Source organism: Mobula hypostoma, chromosome 26, assembly GCF_963921235.1.
Source record: "Mobula hypostoma chromosome 26, sMobHyp1.1, whole genome shotgun sequence".
Taxonomy (NCBI): Eukaryota; Metazoa; Chordata; class Chondrichthyes; order Myliobatiformes; family Myliobatidae; genus Mobula; species Mobula hypostoma.
The window spans coordinates 2,359,586-2,378,589 of record NC_086122.1 but is presented as its reverse complement, the minus strand read 5'-3'; the positions used below and the strand labels follow the sequence as shown (position 1 = coordinate 2,378,589).

Sequence of the window (19,004 nt, the reverse complement as noted above, 5' to 3'; positions counted from 1 at the left end):
CAGAGAGTGGTGAATCTGTGGAATTCTCTGCCACAGGAAACTGTTGAGGCCAGTTCATTGGCTATATTTAAGAGGGAGTTAGATATGGTCCTTGTGGCTACGGGGGTCAGGGGGTATGGAGGGAAGGCTGGGGCGGGGTTCTGAGTTGGATGATCAGCCATGATCATAATAAATGGCGGTGCAGGCTCGAAGGGCCGAATGGCCTACTCCTGCACCTATTTTCTATGTTTCTATGTTTCTATTACAAAGACAAGTGATGCACTCCACTCTATCCCACAGGTTGGAGAGCCTGGGTGACTCACTCTGTCCTGGCTCCCTGGGAAGGCACAATGCTCGGTTCCCAGGTCCTCCCTCTGGGTCTCGTCTTCACAAGCCCTGCCCGCTGGTGTGAGAGAGGTATTCTGCTCGGACCGTCGTCTTATTCCCCGGGTCTTAAGGCTCCTAACTGACTTTGTAGCTCTTCAATCTCATCATCGATCTCGCATCCCACTCCTGCCACCGATGTAGTGAGCATTTGGTCCAGAATAGCAAATGAGGAAGTTCATTAACTCAGCAGCCATTTTATTGTGATAAACACAAAATAGACGGGCACCCTGACTCGGAGAGTGAACCCAACCAGTCTCAATCAGATGGGGGAGGTGACCATCACAAGCCCTGGTTACAGTTAGGCTGACTCACAAATACACAAGTGCATAACTGTATAACCCAAGCTAAAATGGAACAATAAATGAACTGGAACTTCCCCCCATAATCCCACAAAATCTTTTAACCCAAGAACAATAAACAGTGCTGGTCATTAGAAATGCAGAGACAGGTTGTCGACCACGTGCCCCCCACCCCCAGAACATCACAATACTTAAATGGCAATATTTGCTCCAGTAAATAGATTGGATGTTGTCATTCATTGGAACTTTATTAAAACCAGAAGTGGTATGATTAAAGTGGGTTTGGTTCCAGATTAGATAACTATCCACTTGAATTGTATTGGTCTGTAAAGACTCACTTTCCCTTCATGTGCTGTAGTTGTGTTATAAATGGTCATTGAGCATTGTGTTCATCAAATAGGATCAAATAACTGGGCACTGACCATGGTCCAGTTAGATCCATATTCCTTAAAAACCTCAAAGAATCAATACAAACTTACAGATTTTCAGCTGACTGAACAATAGGTTGTTGGCACAAATCCAGTCACACTTAAATGAAATTGTAATTAGATTTATGGTACCTTACTGTTCCTTGGGGAACAGTGATCACAATATGATAGAGTTCACTTTGAAATTTGAGAAGGAGAAACTAAATTCCAATGTGTCGGTACTTCAGTGAAATTACAGTGGCATGAGAAAGGATCTGGCCGAGGCTGACTAGACAGCTGGAAGGACAGCAGAGCAGCAATGGCTGGAGTTTCTGAAAAATGAGGGAGGTGCAAGACGTATGTATTCCAAATAGAAGAAATTTTTGAATGGAAGAAGGACACGACCGTGGCTGACAAGTGAAGTCAGAGCAAAGTAAAAGAGAGGGCATACAAGGAAGCCGAAGCGAGTGGGAAGACAGAGGATTGGGAAACTTACAAACTTTCAGAAGGAAACTAAGAAGGTCACTAGGAAGGAAAAGATGAATTATGAAAGGAAGCTGGCGACTAATATCAAAGAAGATACTAAAAGCTTTTTTAATTATATAAAAGGTAAAAGAGAGTCGAGGGTAGATAAAGGACCAATAGAAAATGACACTGGAGATATTGTAATGAGAGATGCAGAGATGGAAGAAGAACTGAACGCGTATTTTGCATCAGTCTTCACAATGGAATACATCTGCAGCACATCGGACATTCAAGAGTGTCAGGGAAGTGAAGTATGTGCAGTGAAAATTACGACTGAGAAGGTGCTCAGGAAACTTGATGGTCTGAGGGTGGGTAAATCTCTTGGACCTGATGGAATGCACCCTTGGGTTCTGAAGGAAGTAGCTGGAGAGATTGCAGAGGCATTAACAATGATCTTTCAAGAATAGATAGATTATGGCATTGTACCAGATGCCTGGAAAATTGCAACTATTACTCCGCTATTTAAAAAGGGTGTGAGGCAGCAGAAAGGAAACTATGGACCTGTTAGCCTGAAATCAGTGAGTGGGAAGTTGTTGGAATTGATTGTCAGGGATGAGATAACGGAGTATCTGGAGGCACATGATAGGCCAAAGCCAGCATGGTTTCCTGAAAGGAAAATCCGGCCTGACTAACCTACTGCAATTCTTTGAGGAAATTACAAGCAGGGCAGACAAAGGAGATGCAGTAGATGTGTTGTACTTGTATTTTCAGAAGGCTTTTGACAAGCTGCCACACATAAGGCTACTTGGCAAGATAACAGCCCATAGAATCACAGGGCAGTTACTAGCATTCATGGAGTATTGGCTGATCGGCCGAAAAGAGAGAGTGGGAATAAAGGGGTTCTATTCCGGCTGGCTGCGGGTTACTAGTGGAGTTCCACAGGGGTTGGTGTTGGGACCGCTGCTTTTTATGATGTATGTCAATGATTTGGACTATGGGATTAATGGATTTGTGGCTAAATTTGCTGATGATACAAAGATAGGTGGAGGAGTGATGATTAACACAAAAAAAGAAGAAGACAACAGATGGACAAAATCTATAGATCTGATTGCTGCACTGCAGGAATGATTTGTCAGAGTGAGTGCAGAAGAGATTCACCGCAATGTTGCCTGTAATGGAGAGCTGTTGTTATAGGAAGAGATGGGATAGGCTGAGTTTATTCTCACTGGAACATAACGGACTGAGGTATGACCTTATGTAAGTTTATAAAATTATGAGGGGCACAGATGCAGATAGTCAAAATATTTATACCAGGACATGGAAATCTGGAATTAGAAGGCATAAATTTAAGATGAGAGGGAATAAACTCAAAGGAAATCTGAGGGATGGATTTTTGCACACAGTGGAAGGAGAGGCTAGGACCAGGAGGCATGGTCAACAAGTTGTTTAATGGCAGAGAATGAAACTTAACACAATTAGACTAAGCTGCAAGCTTGCTCAGTTAGTAACTAGCCAAAGACCAACAGAGGAAGATACAGTTGTCCATTAAATATGTTAAATACTGTCTTTCTAAAATTATATCCAACAAAAACAATTAACTCTTACAATGAAACATTAATTCAGTTGCATTATCCAGCACTGAAGAAAATTCAAGTGATTACACAGGGTAAAACTCTATTATAAACATTAGTGTCATGAATTATTTTACATCCATTTTGATTCTTATTTTTCATAGCATCACAGAATTATAGTCGCACAGAACAGAAACAAATTCTTCCATCCATTATGTCCACGCCGATCATCAACTAACAATCTGTATTAATCCCACTTACCTGTATTAGGTCTGAAGCTTTCTATGATTTGATCACTCAAGTTATCATCCTGATGCTTCTTAAATGTCGCAAAAGTACTTGTTTGCACCATCCACTCAGGTGGCATATTCCAGATCCAAATTCCCTCCAGTGAAAAAAATTCCTCAGAACTCTTTCCTCTTCCCCCTTACCCTTCTGCCATACTAATTCTGTGATCTCTGTCAAGTTTTCTTAGTCTCATCTGTTCCAAGGAAAATAGCCCTGTCTCTGTTCATAACATCCCCACAGATCTTTTCTGCACTCTATCCTGTGGTTGTGGTGACCAGAAACGTACAAAGTACTATAATTATGGAGTGACAAATGTTTTATAAAATTGTCCCTTACCTCCTGGTTTATATTATGTTCCCTGGATAATGAAGACAAGTATCTCAAATGCCTTCTTCACCACTTATTTTCAGGGAGACTCAGACTTGCACACTAAGTGTTCTCTGTACCTCAATACTGCTGACAGCACTACTACTGCATTTAATATGATTAAATTCTATTTGCCATTTCCCTCCCCATCTTACCAACTAATTAATATCACCCTTAAGCCCAATGCTCCTACAACAAAACATTTTTATGTCACCTACAACATCATACCACCTACAGTACACTCATAGCCAAATCACTGAGGGTCATAAAATTGATCTTTGCAGAATACCACTTGGCATTAGTTATTTGACTCCAGTCACGAAAACAAGCTTTACCTCACTTTCTGACTCATAGTATCAAGCTAATTTGCCTTTCAGTTATTTGGTTCCTCACCTGTTGCCAGTAAAATCTTAGAAATCTCTGTCAAGACCACAGCAAACTTCTACATTTACTCTCATAGCGCTCTGGGATGCAAATATCACCCAGGCCTGCATATATCATCCTGCTAACATTCATAATTCTTCCTACACTTTAGTGATTTCATGAGTTAGAAGTTCACTGCCCCCTCCTCTGTGTCCTCCTTAATGATTACAGATAAGGAATATTCAGTCTGAATGTCACCTACATCCTCTTGCTCCATGCACTTTCATTCTCAGTGGAGGTTGAGTGAATAACTAATAATTGACTCTCACCTGTGTGAAAAAGTACTCACAAGTATAGTCATGGTCCAAGTAACCAACATGCCAGATTGCAATTCTAACTGCAGTCATCCAACTGTTCTTATGAAGATATGGTGTCTGCCTGTACTAATAATATCACTTATGAGAATAAACCTTGGAGGCAATACATTTTATAAACTCACATTTGCATTTTGTGAGACCTATGTGACATGTTATGATGCAAAGGTTGTTGAAACTAAAAAGAGGAACTTGAGCACCCATTTCAATGAGGAGAAAAGGTATTTGGAAACCTCTCCAGACCTTCAGCATGGACTTTACCTCCTCATTCAGAATTTAAGCCAGCAGAAATTGTGGACATGAGGTGTTGGTGTCTGTGAGGAGTAATAATAATATTGATGTTGTGTGTTAGTGTGATGAGAAGATAAATGCTAGATTGAGGCCATCTGTGTTTCACTAATAAACTTGGATCTGTTCAACAATGTTAAAGCAATTTGAAAGGTACTTGTGAAACTAGAACAGAAATTAAGATTCAAGAGATTCAACTAGTTGACCATTCTCTTCACATATGCATTTTGACATAATTCTTTACCAAAAAACATGGTAAATCCGGGAGTCTTAAAGGCATAAAAAGACCAATGTATTTAGCTATTTTTTGAAATATGTCCTCCATCTCAATTATTAACAAACCTTGGAAGCTATGGCAATATATTGAAGTTATAATAAAATACTTCAAATTTATTATCAAAATTTTGTTGTTTCCCTTTCTTCTGCATTTTAATTTAGCATGATGACAAGAACTGTTAGGATGGAAACAACTTCTTCCCCCAGGCCATAAAACTACTGAACTCCCTGCCACTATCCAGGTCCCATCACTTATGAAGCATCAGTAGCATTATCTTGTCTACTTTTTAACTTCTATCATATATATACCTTACTATTTGTGGCAATATTTTTGTGTTATGTGGGTGATTATATATGTACTATGTTATACACCTTGGTGTGGAGTAACATTGTCACATCTGGCAGTATACATGTGTACAGATGAATGGCAATAAACTTAAAAGTGAACATAATTTTAGGTCCATTTTTAGCATTTCATTTCTTTTTTTATTCTTAAATTTCATTCAAATGAGCTTATCTATGTACCTAAAACCCTACGAAGCTACATTTTTGGCAATAAAACATGAGGATTGAATTACAATTTTGGAACTAAAACATTCTTACATAGGAAAGTCAGTAAAATTACCAATTTGTGCCATAAATGTTCCAGGGTCATCAGCTGATCTTGGATGCTGCCTTCTAATTTTCCGTAGTTTCTTAATTTCACTTCCTGAAAAAAGAAGATAAACCCATTTAACCCCTTGAACTAAGCTAACTTAATCTCCATAAAATGCTACTATAAAAGGCGTTAGCACGTAGCAGGAGGGTACTATATCGGGAAAGGTCATGTTACGATTCGAGGTAAGGGTCATTGATTGGGAGCAACACCTACAGGGCTAGTCCATATCTGACATCTGGGAATTGTTTAAAAACCAGCCAATCAGAGTACAGGATGGGCATATTCCAATAAGAACAAGGGTGGTCAGGTAAGGGAACCTTGGATCTAAAGTTAAACAGGAAGAAGAATAAAGCATACTTTATTTATTTATTTATTTATTGAACTACAGCATGGTCTAGAACCTTCCAGCCTTTTGAGCCGTGCTGCATTGCCCAGCAAGCCCTAGCCTAGCGTAATCATGGTGTAATTTACAATAATCCATGAACCTACCAACTGTGGACTTCGGACTGTGAGGGGAAATCGGAGCCGCGGATAGAAACCCATATTAGTCCACAAAGAGAACATACATACTCCTTACAGACAGCAGAGGGAGATGAACCCGGGTCACTGGTACTGTAAAGTGTTGTGCTAATCACTATGCTACTGTAGACAATAGCATAAAAGCAAAAGCAAAAGAGAGGGCATATGAAGGGCAAAAATTAGTGGGAAAGTAGAGGATTAGAAAGTTTTTAAAAACCAATGGATGACAACTAAAATATAAGCATAAGGAGAGAAAAGATGAACCACGAAGCTAAACTAGCCAGTAATAGCCAATAACATAAAAAATATACCAAAAGATTTTTCAGATATATAGAGAGTAATTAAATAAGTATTTTTCATGTCTTTACTGATAGATACTAGCAGTATGCCACAAATTTGAGACTATCAGGGAGCAGAAGTGAGTGTAGTTGCTATTAATAAGGAGAAGGTCCGTGGGAAATTGAGAAGTCTGAAAGAGGAGGCTGTAAAGATTGTGGAAGGATTAGTAATGGTCTTTCAAGAATCAGTAGATTCTAGAATGATTCTGGTGAACTGAGAAGTTGCAAAAGTCACTCCTCTCTAAGAAGTGAGGGAGGTAGAAGAAAGAAAATTACAGGCCAGTTAGCCTGACTTTAACTGTTGAAAGGTGTTGAGTTCATTATTAACGATGAGGTTTTAGGGTACTTGGAGGCACATGATAAATAGTTCCCCACGCATTCTTCTAAATTCCAGTGAGCACAGGTCCAAAGCTACCAAATACTCCTCATATGTTAACCCCTTCATTCCCAGAATCAACCTCGTGAACCTCTTCTAGACTCTCCCAATGACAACACATCCTTTCTGATATATGGGGCCAAAAATTGTTGACAATTCTTCAAGTGCAGCCTGACTAGTTTCTTATAATGGCTCAGCAGTATCTCTATGCTTTTATATTCTATTCCCCTTGAATTAAATGCCAACATTGCATTTGCCTTCTTTACCACAGGCTCAACCTGTAAATTAACCTTCTGGGAGTCTTGCATGAGGACTCCCAAGTCCCTCTGTACCTCTGATGTTTGAACCTTCTCTCTATTTAGATAACAATCCACAATGTTGTTCCTTTTACCAAAATACATTATCATACATTTCCCAATACTGTAATCCATCTTCCACTTTTTTCTTCCAATTTGTCCAAGTCCTGCTGCAATCGCATTGCTTCCACAGCACCACCTACCTATCTGCGTATCATCCACAAACTTTGCCACAAAGCCATCACTTTCAAATCATTGACAAACAATATGAAAAACAACAGTCCCAGTACCGACCCTGAGAAACAACACAAGACACCGGCAGCCAACCAGAAAAGGCCCCTTTCATTCGCACTCACTGCCTCCTGCCTGTCAGCCATTCCGCTATCCATGCCTGTATCTTTCCTGAAACATCATAGGATTTTATCTTGTTAAGCAGCCTCATGTGTGGCATTTATCAAACACCTTCTAAAAATCCAAATAAATGACATCCACTACCTCTACTTTGTCCACCATTGTTATTTCCTTGAAGAACTCTAACAGATTTGTCAGGCAAGATTTCCCTTCATAGAAAGAATGTAGACTTTGACTTTATTAATCATTAGTCTCCATTAGTAACATTAGAGAACATTGTTTACTTGGATTTTCAAAAGGCCCTTGACCAGGTGCTACACATGATGATGCTTATCAAAATAAGCACCCATAGGTAGTACAGGAAAGATGCCAACATGATGGGAGGAAAAGTCTGGGAATATAGGGGGCCAGTTCTGGTTTGCTGCTGGTGACAAGTATTGTTTTGCAGAGATTGGTATTGGGACTGCTCAATTTCACATGACATTTCTACAATTTGGATGACAGAATTGATGGCTTTGTTGCAAAGTTTGCAGACAACACGAAGATAGGTGGAGAGGCAATTAGTGTGGAGGAAGAAGGAGGACTTACACAGATGGTGTGAATGAGCAGAAATTGCAGAAGGAATATAGGTAGGAAAAAGTATGGTCATTTTCATGCATTTTGGTAGAAAGAATTAAGGCGTAGACTATTTTTTAAATGTGGAGAAAGTTCAAAAATTAGAGATGCAAAGAGACTTGGTAGTCCTTGTGTAGGACTTCCTAAAGGTTAACTCAGGTTGAGCCGGTGGTAAGGAAGGCAAATACAATGTTAGCGTTCATTTTGAGAGGACTAGAATGTAAAAGTAAGGATGTAACATAGAGCAATAGTCAGACCGCACTTGGAGTATCGTGAGCAATTTTGGGCCCTTTATCTAAGAAAAGATCTGCTGGCACTGGAGAGGTTCCAGAGGACACTCATAAGAATGATTGGAGGAATGTAACATATAAGGAACGTATGATGGCTCTGGGACCGTACTCGCTGGAGTTTAAAGAACGAGGGGTGATCTCTTTGAAACCTATCAAATATTGAAAGGCACAGATGGAATAGATGTCGGCAGAATGTTTCCTAAAGAGTTTAGGACCAGAGGACACAACCTCAGAATGGAGGGGTATCCACTTAGAACAGAAAAGAGGAAGAATTTATTTAGCTAGAGTGTGGTGAATCTATGGAATTCATTGCCACAGATAGCCATGGAAGCCAAATTATTGACTGTATTTCTTAAAGAGGAGGCTGATGGGTCAATTATTCAGGGTGTAAAAGGTTATAGAGAGAAGGTAGGAGAATGGGATTGTGAAGGATAATAAAACAGCCATGATATAATGGTGGCGCAGACTCAATGGGCTGAATGGCCTAATTATGCTCCTGTACTTTCAGCCATTCAGAATCTAGTGATTCATGGAAGTTCCATGGAGTTCAAAGGCATTTATCAAAAACTATATTTGTATTTGCAAATAAGTGTGCAGGTACTTCAGTAGACATCCAAGTGCATACAATAAACTAAAATTTTTCCACACATCCAATCAAACTAATCAATTGTAAATAATCAATGAGGTCAGTGGCACCTGTTTCGATATTACTTAAGTAACTGATTATGTTTTAATTTCAATTACAAAAGCCATCCATCAAGCATGATTTGTTTTCAAGAAATATTCTGGATTTAGAGACTTTTCTTATCTGCAATGTTAAACTTTCTAACTCCAGATAACAGGTCCTACTTGCATGCTGATGATTCCGTAATAGCAAGTACCTCTTTCCCTGGTACATATACCGTATAACAATAAATTAATCTGGATTTTAATCTGAATCTGAAAACTGTGGCATATAACCTTAACTGACTAACAGTGGACAGAAGAATCTTTTACTTCCAATCCAAAATCGGGATTCTTTACACCTGAATAGCTGAATCATGTAGATCAGAAGAGATGTTTTATTAGATCCTTAACTACTTTGAATGGTTTAAATAACACCTGTAACTGAAAAGAGCTCTCTTATGCCTCATCAAATCCAACTCCAGGGGTCGGGGGAGGGGGGGCGCGGGTGGTGAAAAGGAATTGCAAGGAGGTTTAGTAAGCCTCTCTTCCAAACAGGCTAACTAAACGATGACCACTTGTGAATGCCTAAATTCACAGAATTGATTCTTATTCAAGCCAATTCCAATTTCAATTCAGATATACACCGATGTATTAATCCATTTACTCTGAATTCCTTAAAGTATGCAAATGCCTCTCAAATATACATAATACTTATCAAGTGTCATTATCTGCAATAACCTCATCAAAAAAGTAATAATTTTACAATTGGGTTGAAGTAGAACAGCTGAAATAAAAACTGAAAATCATGGAAAGTCTTAGCAGGTCTTGAAGCATCAGTAGAAAAGGAACAAAGTTAGAGTCTGAGTTGAAAACACCTTTATGAGAACTACCTGACCAGCTCAGGGACTCATGATTTTTTTTTCTTTGCTTTTATTTCAGATTTCCCACGTCTGATTTCCTTTAAAATAGAATAGCAGTTCAGTTGCTGAACATGCTATTTCAGATTGATATGCTTAGCTTCAGAGAGATATGTGTAAAGAAGATTGAGACCAGCATTTAACAATACATCAGTCAATTGGTTAGGAGTTACTAATTGCATCAACCAAAAGCAGCCCACCAGTGCAGGAGACACGGCAACAGTAGAGTATCTCTATGTGCCTTAACACTTTGTGTCCAATACTACAGTTTTCATTTACTCAGGAGAGACATCTAAAAACCACTTAAAATATTGAAAACAATTTCTAACCTAGATATCTAGTATATTTTGATCACTAATTTTATCAACTGAAGCAAGAAATTAGCTAAGAAATATTGTAAGAAGCTACCAAAAAAGTTTTAATATGCAATTTCACTGGACATTTATAGAGTCACATTGCATAGTCACTCCTTACAAACTACTTGCAAAATAAAATTAAGCAAATTTTAAAACATCCACGCAATACATTAATACATTAGAAAACTTAGAATGCACTGTAAGCTAACAAAGGGAGCATGAATGGGAATCTATACGTGTTAGTCTTCAACAAACGTAAGACATAAACAGAATGCAAGATATACTCAGCCACTATTTCGATTTCAAATCCTTGGCACTTACAGTTATTTTGCTTTTCAAGCATGGTGTGCAAGACTAAGATTAATAGTAATTGTATCTTGTAACAGAAATAGGTATTATACAGAGAACATGTCAAAGATGATCTTAGTGGGATTGACCAAACATTTGGTCAAAAATCTAAGTTCGTATTGGAAGAAAGTAAAATGAAGAAGTGAGATCTGGGTAGGAAATATCAAAGAAGACACTAAAAGCTTTTTTTTAAAGTATATAAAGGCTAAAAGAGAGTTGAGAGTAGATTTAGGACCAATAGAAAATAATAATGAGAGATGCAGAGATGGCAGAGGAACTGAATGTGTATGCTACATCAGCCTTCACAGTGGAAGACATCTGCAGCATTGACATTCAAGAGTGTCAGGGAAGTGAAGTATGTGCAGTGAAAATTACGACCGACAAGGTGGTCAGGAAGGTAGATAAAACTCCTGGACCTGATAAGAATGCACCCTCAGATTCTGAAGGAAGTAGCTGGGGAGACTGAGGAGGCATTAACAATAATCTTTCAAGAATCAATAGTCATTGCACCGGATGACTGGAAAATTGTAAATGTTACCCCACTATTTAAGAAGGGTGGGAGGCAGCAGAAAGGAAACTATAGATCTATTAGCCTGACATCAGTGGTTGGGAAGTTGTTGGAATCAATTGGTTGGGATGAGATTATGGAGTACCTGGAGGTACTCCTGCCTGACTAACCAACTACAATTTTTTTGAGGAAATTACAAGCAGGGTAGACAAAGGAGATGTAGTAGATGTGGGGTACATGGATTTCAGAAGGTCTTTGACAAGGTGCCACACATAAGGCTGCTTAGCAATATAACAGCCCATGGAATTACAGGGAAGTTACTAGCATGGGTAGAGCATTGGCTGGTTGGCAGAAAACAGAGAATGGGAATAAAGGGTTCCTATTCTGGCTGGCTGCCGGTTACCAGAGTTCCACAGGGGTCAGCAATGGGTCCGCTGCTTTTTAAGATGTATGTCAATGATTTGTGGCTAACTTTGCTGATGATACAAAGATAGGTAGATGAGTGGGTAGTGTTGAGGAAACAGAGAGCCTGCAGAAAGATAATTTAGGGGCATGGGCAAAAAAGTGGCAAATTAAATACAATGTTGGAAAGTGTATTATTATGCACTTTGTGGGCAGACTATTATTTAGATGGGGAGAGAATTCAAAATGTAGAGATGCAAAAGGACTTAGGAGTCTTTGTGCAGGATACCCTAAGTCGGTGGTGAAGAAGGCAGATGCAATGTTGGCATTCATTTCTAGAGGTATAGAATATAAGAGCAGGGATGTGATGTTAAGGCTCTATAAGGCACTCGTGAGACTACACTTGGAGTATTTTATGCAGTTTTAGGCTCCTTATTTTAGAAAGGATGTACTGACATTGGAGAGGGTTCAGAGAAGATTCGTGAGAATGATTCCAGGATTGAAAGGGTTACCTTATGAGGAACGTCTGGCAGCCTTTGGGCTGTATTCCCTGGAGTTCGGGAGAATGAGGAGGGATCTCACAGAAACATTCTGAATGTTAAAAGGCCTGAACAGATTAGATATGGCAAAGTTATTTCCCATGGTCAGGAGGTCTAGGACAAGAGGACACGACTTCAGGATTTAAGGACATCCACTTAGAACAGAGATGCAGAGAAATTAATTTAGTCAGAGGTATCGTAAATCTATGGAATTTGTTGCCATGAGCAGCTGTGGAGGCCAAATCATTGGGGTATTTAAGGCAGAGGTAGGTTCTTGATTAGCCAGGGCATCAAAGGGTATAGGGCAAAGGCAGGGGATGGATGACTGGAAGAATTGGATCTGTCCATGACTGAATGGCAGAGCAGACTCGACAGACCGAATGGCCTACTTCTGCTCCTATATCTTATGGCTTAGGAATACAACACAAAGAGACCTAGATAGCTGTCAACTCTCTCAAAGAATAACAGAGAACTAAACTGAAAGGAAGGGGTAGCTGCACATAAAGATGATAAACATTAAGTTAAAATTCATGGTGCAAAAGTGTCAGTCAATGACCATTCCAATGAGAGAAAGAATATCACTTCTCGATACTGTTGGCAAGTTCTCCACCATCAACATCCTGGGGGCATCATTAATCAGAAACTGAACTGAAGCAATCCCATAAAAACTTTAACCAGGAGCTCAGATCAGAGGCCGGGTATCTTGCAGAAAGTAACATACCTCTTGAACTTCAAGTGAGATCAAGAAAAATTACTGTATGTATAGAGATTGGTACTACTCCGCATTTTTTCATGTCATCTACAAAATGCAGTTATTTGCGCAGGCTAATGCTCCATACGTACTATCAACAAAGACATGGAACGAGGAGGAATGCCTCTTCAAATTGCACACCATCAAACCTGGAAGCATTTTGGCATTCTGCTATCATCTTTGGAAACTCTATATGAGCAACATTGAACAAGTACCTCCATCATTAGTACTGCAGCAATGCAAAAAAGCAACTAGCCACCATAATTTCAAGGGCAATTAGGGAAAGGCAATAAATGCTAAAAGATAAGCATTTTAAAGTGAAGATTTTATGGGACCAGCAGCAATTACGAGTAAACATATATATAAAGTAATCATTGGACAAGACACAGCACTGCAAAATTTAGGATGCACTGAGGCATAAAGAGGCCTAATCAAAATATTCATGTCTGGAAATGAAAAAGGCATAGATTGGGATGTTAATAGCAAATATGTTTAAAGCCATGTTGCAGATACTTGTGAGGTTGACATAGGTGATTTGTGAAGGAACAGGAGATTAGTTTAGAATCAAATATCCTGTCAAATAGTTTATCTGGATGGTTAACATAAAGCTGAAGATAAAGATGAAGCTGAAACTGGTGTAAGTGTATAGGGTTTCACTATGATCAGAAAATGATGACATTGATTACAAGTTTATTATATTGTATAACAATGTGCTTAAGTCACAAAAGAGAACTATAAGCATGCCAACAGCAAAACCTTCATGCAATAGACAGAGCTAAGAAATCTCATCGCCAATGTAGCAAAAGCATTGGTGCCAGAGGGCATCTTCTCTCAGCTCATCAGCAAAACAGTTAAGTTCTTCATATTCTAATATCTCTATTTTCCTTTTGGGGGTAGCTAGGGTCCTATCAGGATCTTTGATCTACAGTGGCACTCATAAACTGTGGTTCTGTATGTTCCCATTCTTGGAGCTTGCCAATCAGCCATGTTTCAGTATGTTCCTGTTTTCAAGTTGTATATTGTATACATTCTCAGATATTAAATAGAAATTGAACTATTGGATCAGATCAGGATCTAACTGCACTCAAGAAGGTGAAAAGGAGATTCATCCAGATGTTGTCTGGGATGGAGTGTTTCAGATATGTGGGAGGAGGGATCGGCTAGGTTGGTTTTCCTTGGAAGCAAGAAAGCTGACCTGTTCCAAATTGGAGTGGTATAGATATAGTACATAGCAGGAAATATCCGCCCATTGTAGAGGATGCAAAATTAGAGGGCACAGGTGCAATATTAGAAGTGTTAGGTTCAGAGCACATGTGAAGAATATTATTTTTCACCCGGATGGTGGGATCAAGATTGCACTGCTTGAATGAGTGGAAGAACCAGGAGTTCTCTCAACACTTAATTATCAAGATGAACATGTGAATCACCAGTCAAACGCTAGTAAACAGGATTAGAAGAAGGAAATACTTGATGGACAACATCAACAAAGTAGGCTAAAGGCTTCATTTCTGTGTTGTATGACATGATGAGCATGAAATCAAACTTCTTCGGTCATTCTGTATCCATAGGGTTTTAAAAGACGTTGTGGGGTCATTGGATGTTCTGGTTATCATTTGTCAAAATTCCAAGGAATCTGGAATGATTCCTGTAAATTAGAGGGTAGCTACAGAGACCTCAATAATTAAGAATGGAGAGGGACAGGAAAAAGGTACTGATGACCTAATTGCCTGACACTGGTAATAAGAAAGTTGTTAGAATCACAATAAAGGATGAAGTCTCAAGATACTTATTTAATAATTCAAACATTTCCCAGGATGTGACAGGCTTCTGAAGAAATGTTAATAACTTAAATCGCCCAAGAGTCAGAAATGAACAAAGACAGGGAGTGGTAGAGGATCACAGAAATAGCTATGACAGGAGAGTGACCAGATGTGGGAACAGCAGCCATCAACTATGTGTGAGCAGGTGAGCTGCTCGGCCCTCTCAATTCTTCTCAATCCAGACTCCAATTGTTCCAGTATTATGGATGGAGGGTGGGGTAGGGAGAGAAGACATCAGGAAATGCCCTGCTCCCATCCAACAGAAAATACCTGCAGCCACACAGCACCCAGCAAATCTTTTCCCATCCACACCATCAGCCTCCTAAAATGTGTTCTATGTACAGGATATCCATAGATCTAACATTCAGTATCTGGGGAGGAAATGAAACCAGTGAATGTGGTGTAAAAAAAAATCCACCTAAAGGAACTCTATAAGTTAAGCAGCATCTGTAGAGGCAGGTGGATGAATATGTGGGCCACGCAGCCCCGTAAATATGTACTACCATTCATTCCGGGATATTAATCTAAATACCACTAGCCGCACCAACATCATAACCAGGAAGGTTATAGGAAATGAGAAAATAACAGATTCTCAGTTTGCTTTGTAACAAGTAACACCAGAATACCCTTTCCTTTTTCTCTAGCCCTGTTATCTTGCTGTGTTTTGCATTGAGACTAAGTGCAGAGGATCATTAGTATAAAAATGTGAGGGGAGGTGCAGGGCAAGACCTGCCAGCCAGGTGAGGAGGTTACGTTTCGTCTCACCCTGGGAGTAGAGGAGGCTGAGGACAGACAAGGTCTCGGCCTGAAACGTCGACTGCGCCTCTTCCTATAGATGCTGCTTGGCCTGCTGCGTTCATCAGCAACTTTGATGTGTGTTGCCTGAGGACAGACAGGTCAATTACTGACTTGGAATGAATGGTACTGCATATTTAAGGGGAAGAATGGCTTTATTGACCAGCTCCAATTTCTTACTTTCTAATATTCTAAGTAGTGAACGGTGATGGGCAACTAATTGTTTCTACCTGAGATTTCTTCCTCCACAGAAGCTGATCTTCAGACAATTCAATTTACTCCAATAGAATGTGGGATGGATGGTGTTAAAATATTTTGAATCTATGAATAAAGACCTGAAAACTAAACTTCCATCCCTTTAGACACTACCTAGAGTTACAAAACACAACAGCACATAATCATGCCATTCAGCCCATCTAGTTCATACTGAGCCTAGTGTCGTTAAAATGCATCCAGAATATAATAGCCTCCAAAACCCTCCCACCCATGTACCTATCCAAATTCCTCTTAAACATATGAGTTTGAAGAAAATTTATTATCAAAACGCATACAATGCCTATAAAAAGTATTCACACTCGATGGAAGATTTTGTGTTTTATTGTTTTATAGTATTGAAGTGCAATGGATTTAAAAATGTAAACACGAAGAATTCTGCAGATGCTGGAAATTCAAGCAACACACATCAAAGTTGCTGGTAAACGCAGCAGGCCAGGCAGCATCTCTAGGAAGAGGTACAGTCGACGTTTCGGGCCGAGACCCTTCGTCAGGAATTTCTGATACTAATGAGCATTCTGTTATAGTATCAGGGAAACTAAATAACAGATCAATGGTATTTGCCAATGTATATGCTCTGAACATAGATAATCCAGGTTTCTTTGAGCGTTTTTTTTTTCATTTTTGCCAGATCTAAGTCTGTACTCATTGGTGATGGGTGGAGACTTTAATTGTTGCTTAGATCCAGGTTTAGATCGCTCAGCTTTTAATCCAATGATACCAAATAAATTAGCTCTGTTTAATAAATCTTTTTTAATGAAATGTGGCATTGTTGATGCCTGGCATTTTTTAACTCCAGTAGATAAGGAATATTCTTTTTTTTCTCATGTTCATCATACATATTCCAGAATTGATTTTTTTTATTGATAGCCAAATGATTCCATTAGTTCGATCCTGTGAATGTAAAGAGATTGCTGTTTCAGATCACGCTCCTGGGTTTCTATCTCTAAATCTTCATGGTCTTCTTCAAACAAATAGATTTTGGCAATTTAATCTAACTTTGTTATCTGATAAAGATTTTTTAAAGTTTATGGAGAGACAAATTACCTTTTTTTAAGAGAATACATTAAAGGAGACTTCTAGTCTTATCAGATGGAATGCCTTTAAGGCCTATATTAGAGGACAAATTATTTCTTATACTGCAAGTATTAAGAGGAAAGCTAATAAAGAGCGAAGTGATTTAGCTAATCATCTGAAACAGTTAGACCAAGAACTTTGGCTCCAGAACCTGCTTTATATAAAAGATGTGTTGAAATTAAAACTAAATATGATCTTCTTTTCACTTATCCAATTGAAACCCAACTCCTAAAAGATAAAAGTCAATTTTATATTCATGGAGATAAAACAGGTAAACTATTGGCTGATCAAATTAAAACCTTTAGAGCTAAACAACAGATTAAAGATGTATGCAAAGCTAATGGTGATCGGACAACTGATTATTTAGAAATAAATGATACTTTCAGAGAATTTTACTCTAAACTTTATAGTTCTGAATCTTCTAAGGATGATACTGTAATGAACTATTTTTTTTAGATCAACTAAATATTCCTGCAATTTCTGCCGACAACAGAAAATTGTTGGAACAACCTATCTTTTTTGAGGAAATTGCTGAGGCTGTGCGCTCATTACATTTGAGGAAAGCTCCAGGTCCAGATGAATTTTCTGGAGAATTTTACAGGACCTTTTCCTCACTGCTTATACCTCATTTATGTTCCGTTTTTTTGGATTCATTTAAGTTGGGCAGACTTCCTCAATCTTTTTATGAGGCTTCCATTTCACTCATTCTTAAAAAAAAGGATCCAACTGAATGCTCTTCTTATAGATCAATTTCTTTACTTAATGTTGATGCTAAGGTCTTATCTAAAGTTTTGGCCCCTAGGATTGAAAATATTTTACCATCTGTCATTTCTGATAACCAAACCGGATTTATCAAAAATTGATATTCTCACTTTAATATTCCCCGGTTATTAAATGTTATTTATCTCCTTCTAACATGGTTTCGGAATGTGAGGTATCCCTAAATGCTGAGAAAGCTTTCGACAGAGTTGAATGGAATTATTTATTTAAAACTTTAGAAAAATTTAATTTTGGACCTGTTTTCATTCAGTGGATTAAATGACTTTATCTAGCCCCTTCTGCTAGGGTTATCACTAATTTTCAATACTCCAAACTATTTAAGCTTCAACGTGGCACTAGACAAGGTTGTCCGTTGAGCCCTTTGCTTTTTGATCTGGCCTTAGAACCTTTAGCCATTGCTTTTCAAGAATCTAACGATATCACCGGTATTTTAAGGAGAGACACTATTCATAAAGTCTCGTTGTATGCTGATGATTTGCTTTTATTTATTTCTAATGTTGAGACTTCATTACCCCATGTGCTTTCTTTACTCTCCTGTTTTAGCCAGTTTTCAGGTTATAAATTAAACCTACATAAAAGTGAACTTTCCCCTTTGAACAATTTGATACCAACAAATTCTAACTTTTCTTTTAAAATTGTAAGAAACCAACTTACCTATTTCAGTGTAACAATCACTAAAAATTATAAGTGCCTATTTAAAGAAAATTTTCTTACTCTATTGAATCATGTAAAAAGAATACTATCAAATTGGTCACCTCTTTCGTTATCATTAATTGGTCGAATTAACTCTATCAAAATGAATATATTACCTAAATTTATATATCTTTTTCAGGTATTGCCGGTTTTCATTCCTAAATACTTTTTAAATTCTCTTGACTCTATTATATCTTCTTATATATGGAAGAATAAGCGTTCTAGATTAAATAAAATTCATCTTCAGAAAGATAAAAAGAGTGGAGGATTAGCCTTACCAAACTTTAGATTTTATTATTGGGCAGTTAATATAAGAAATCTTACATTTTGGTTATTTTATATAAATCGTGAGGATTGCCCGATGTGGATTTTTTTTAGAAGCTAATTCTGGTAATAAATTCTCTATTATTTCTCTTCTTGGATCCTCACTTCCTTTGTCTTTGAGTAAGTTAACTGATAATCTGGTAGTTAAACACACTATGAGGATTTGGATACAATTCCGAAAATACTTTGGCTTATTGAGATTTTCTCTTTCGAGTCCCATTTTTTCTAACTATTTTTTAAACCCTCTAT

General features: G+C 38.3%; 1 protein-coding gene across 7 annotated transcripts in view; it reads right to left on the bottom strand.

The window, feature by feature from the left end:
- Positions 1-19,004, bottom strand: part of LOC134338213 (adhesion G protein-coupled receptor B2-like) — a 1,212,788-nt gene that overhangs the window by 964,806 nt on the left and 228,978 nt on the right. For all 7 annotated transcript variants that reach the window (XM_063033890.1, XM_063033884.1, XM_063033886.1 and 4 more), the window contains one exon: positions 5,689-5,772. In XM_063033890.1, the coding sequence (XP_062889960.1) occupies positions 5,689-5,772 (84 nt within the window). The remainder of the gene's footprint in view (positions 1-5,688; positions 5,773-19,004) is intronic.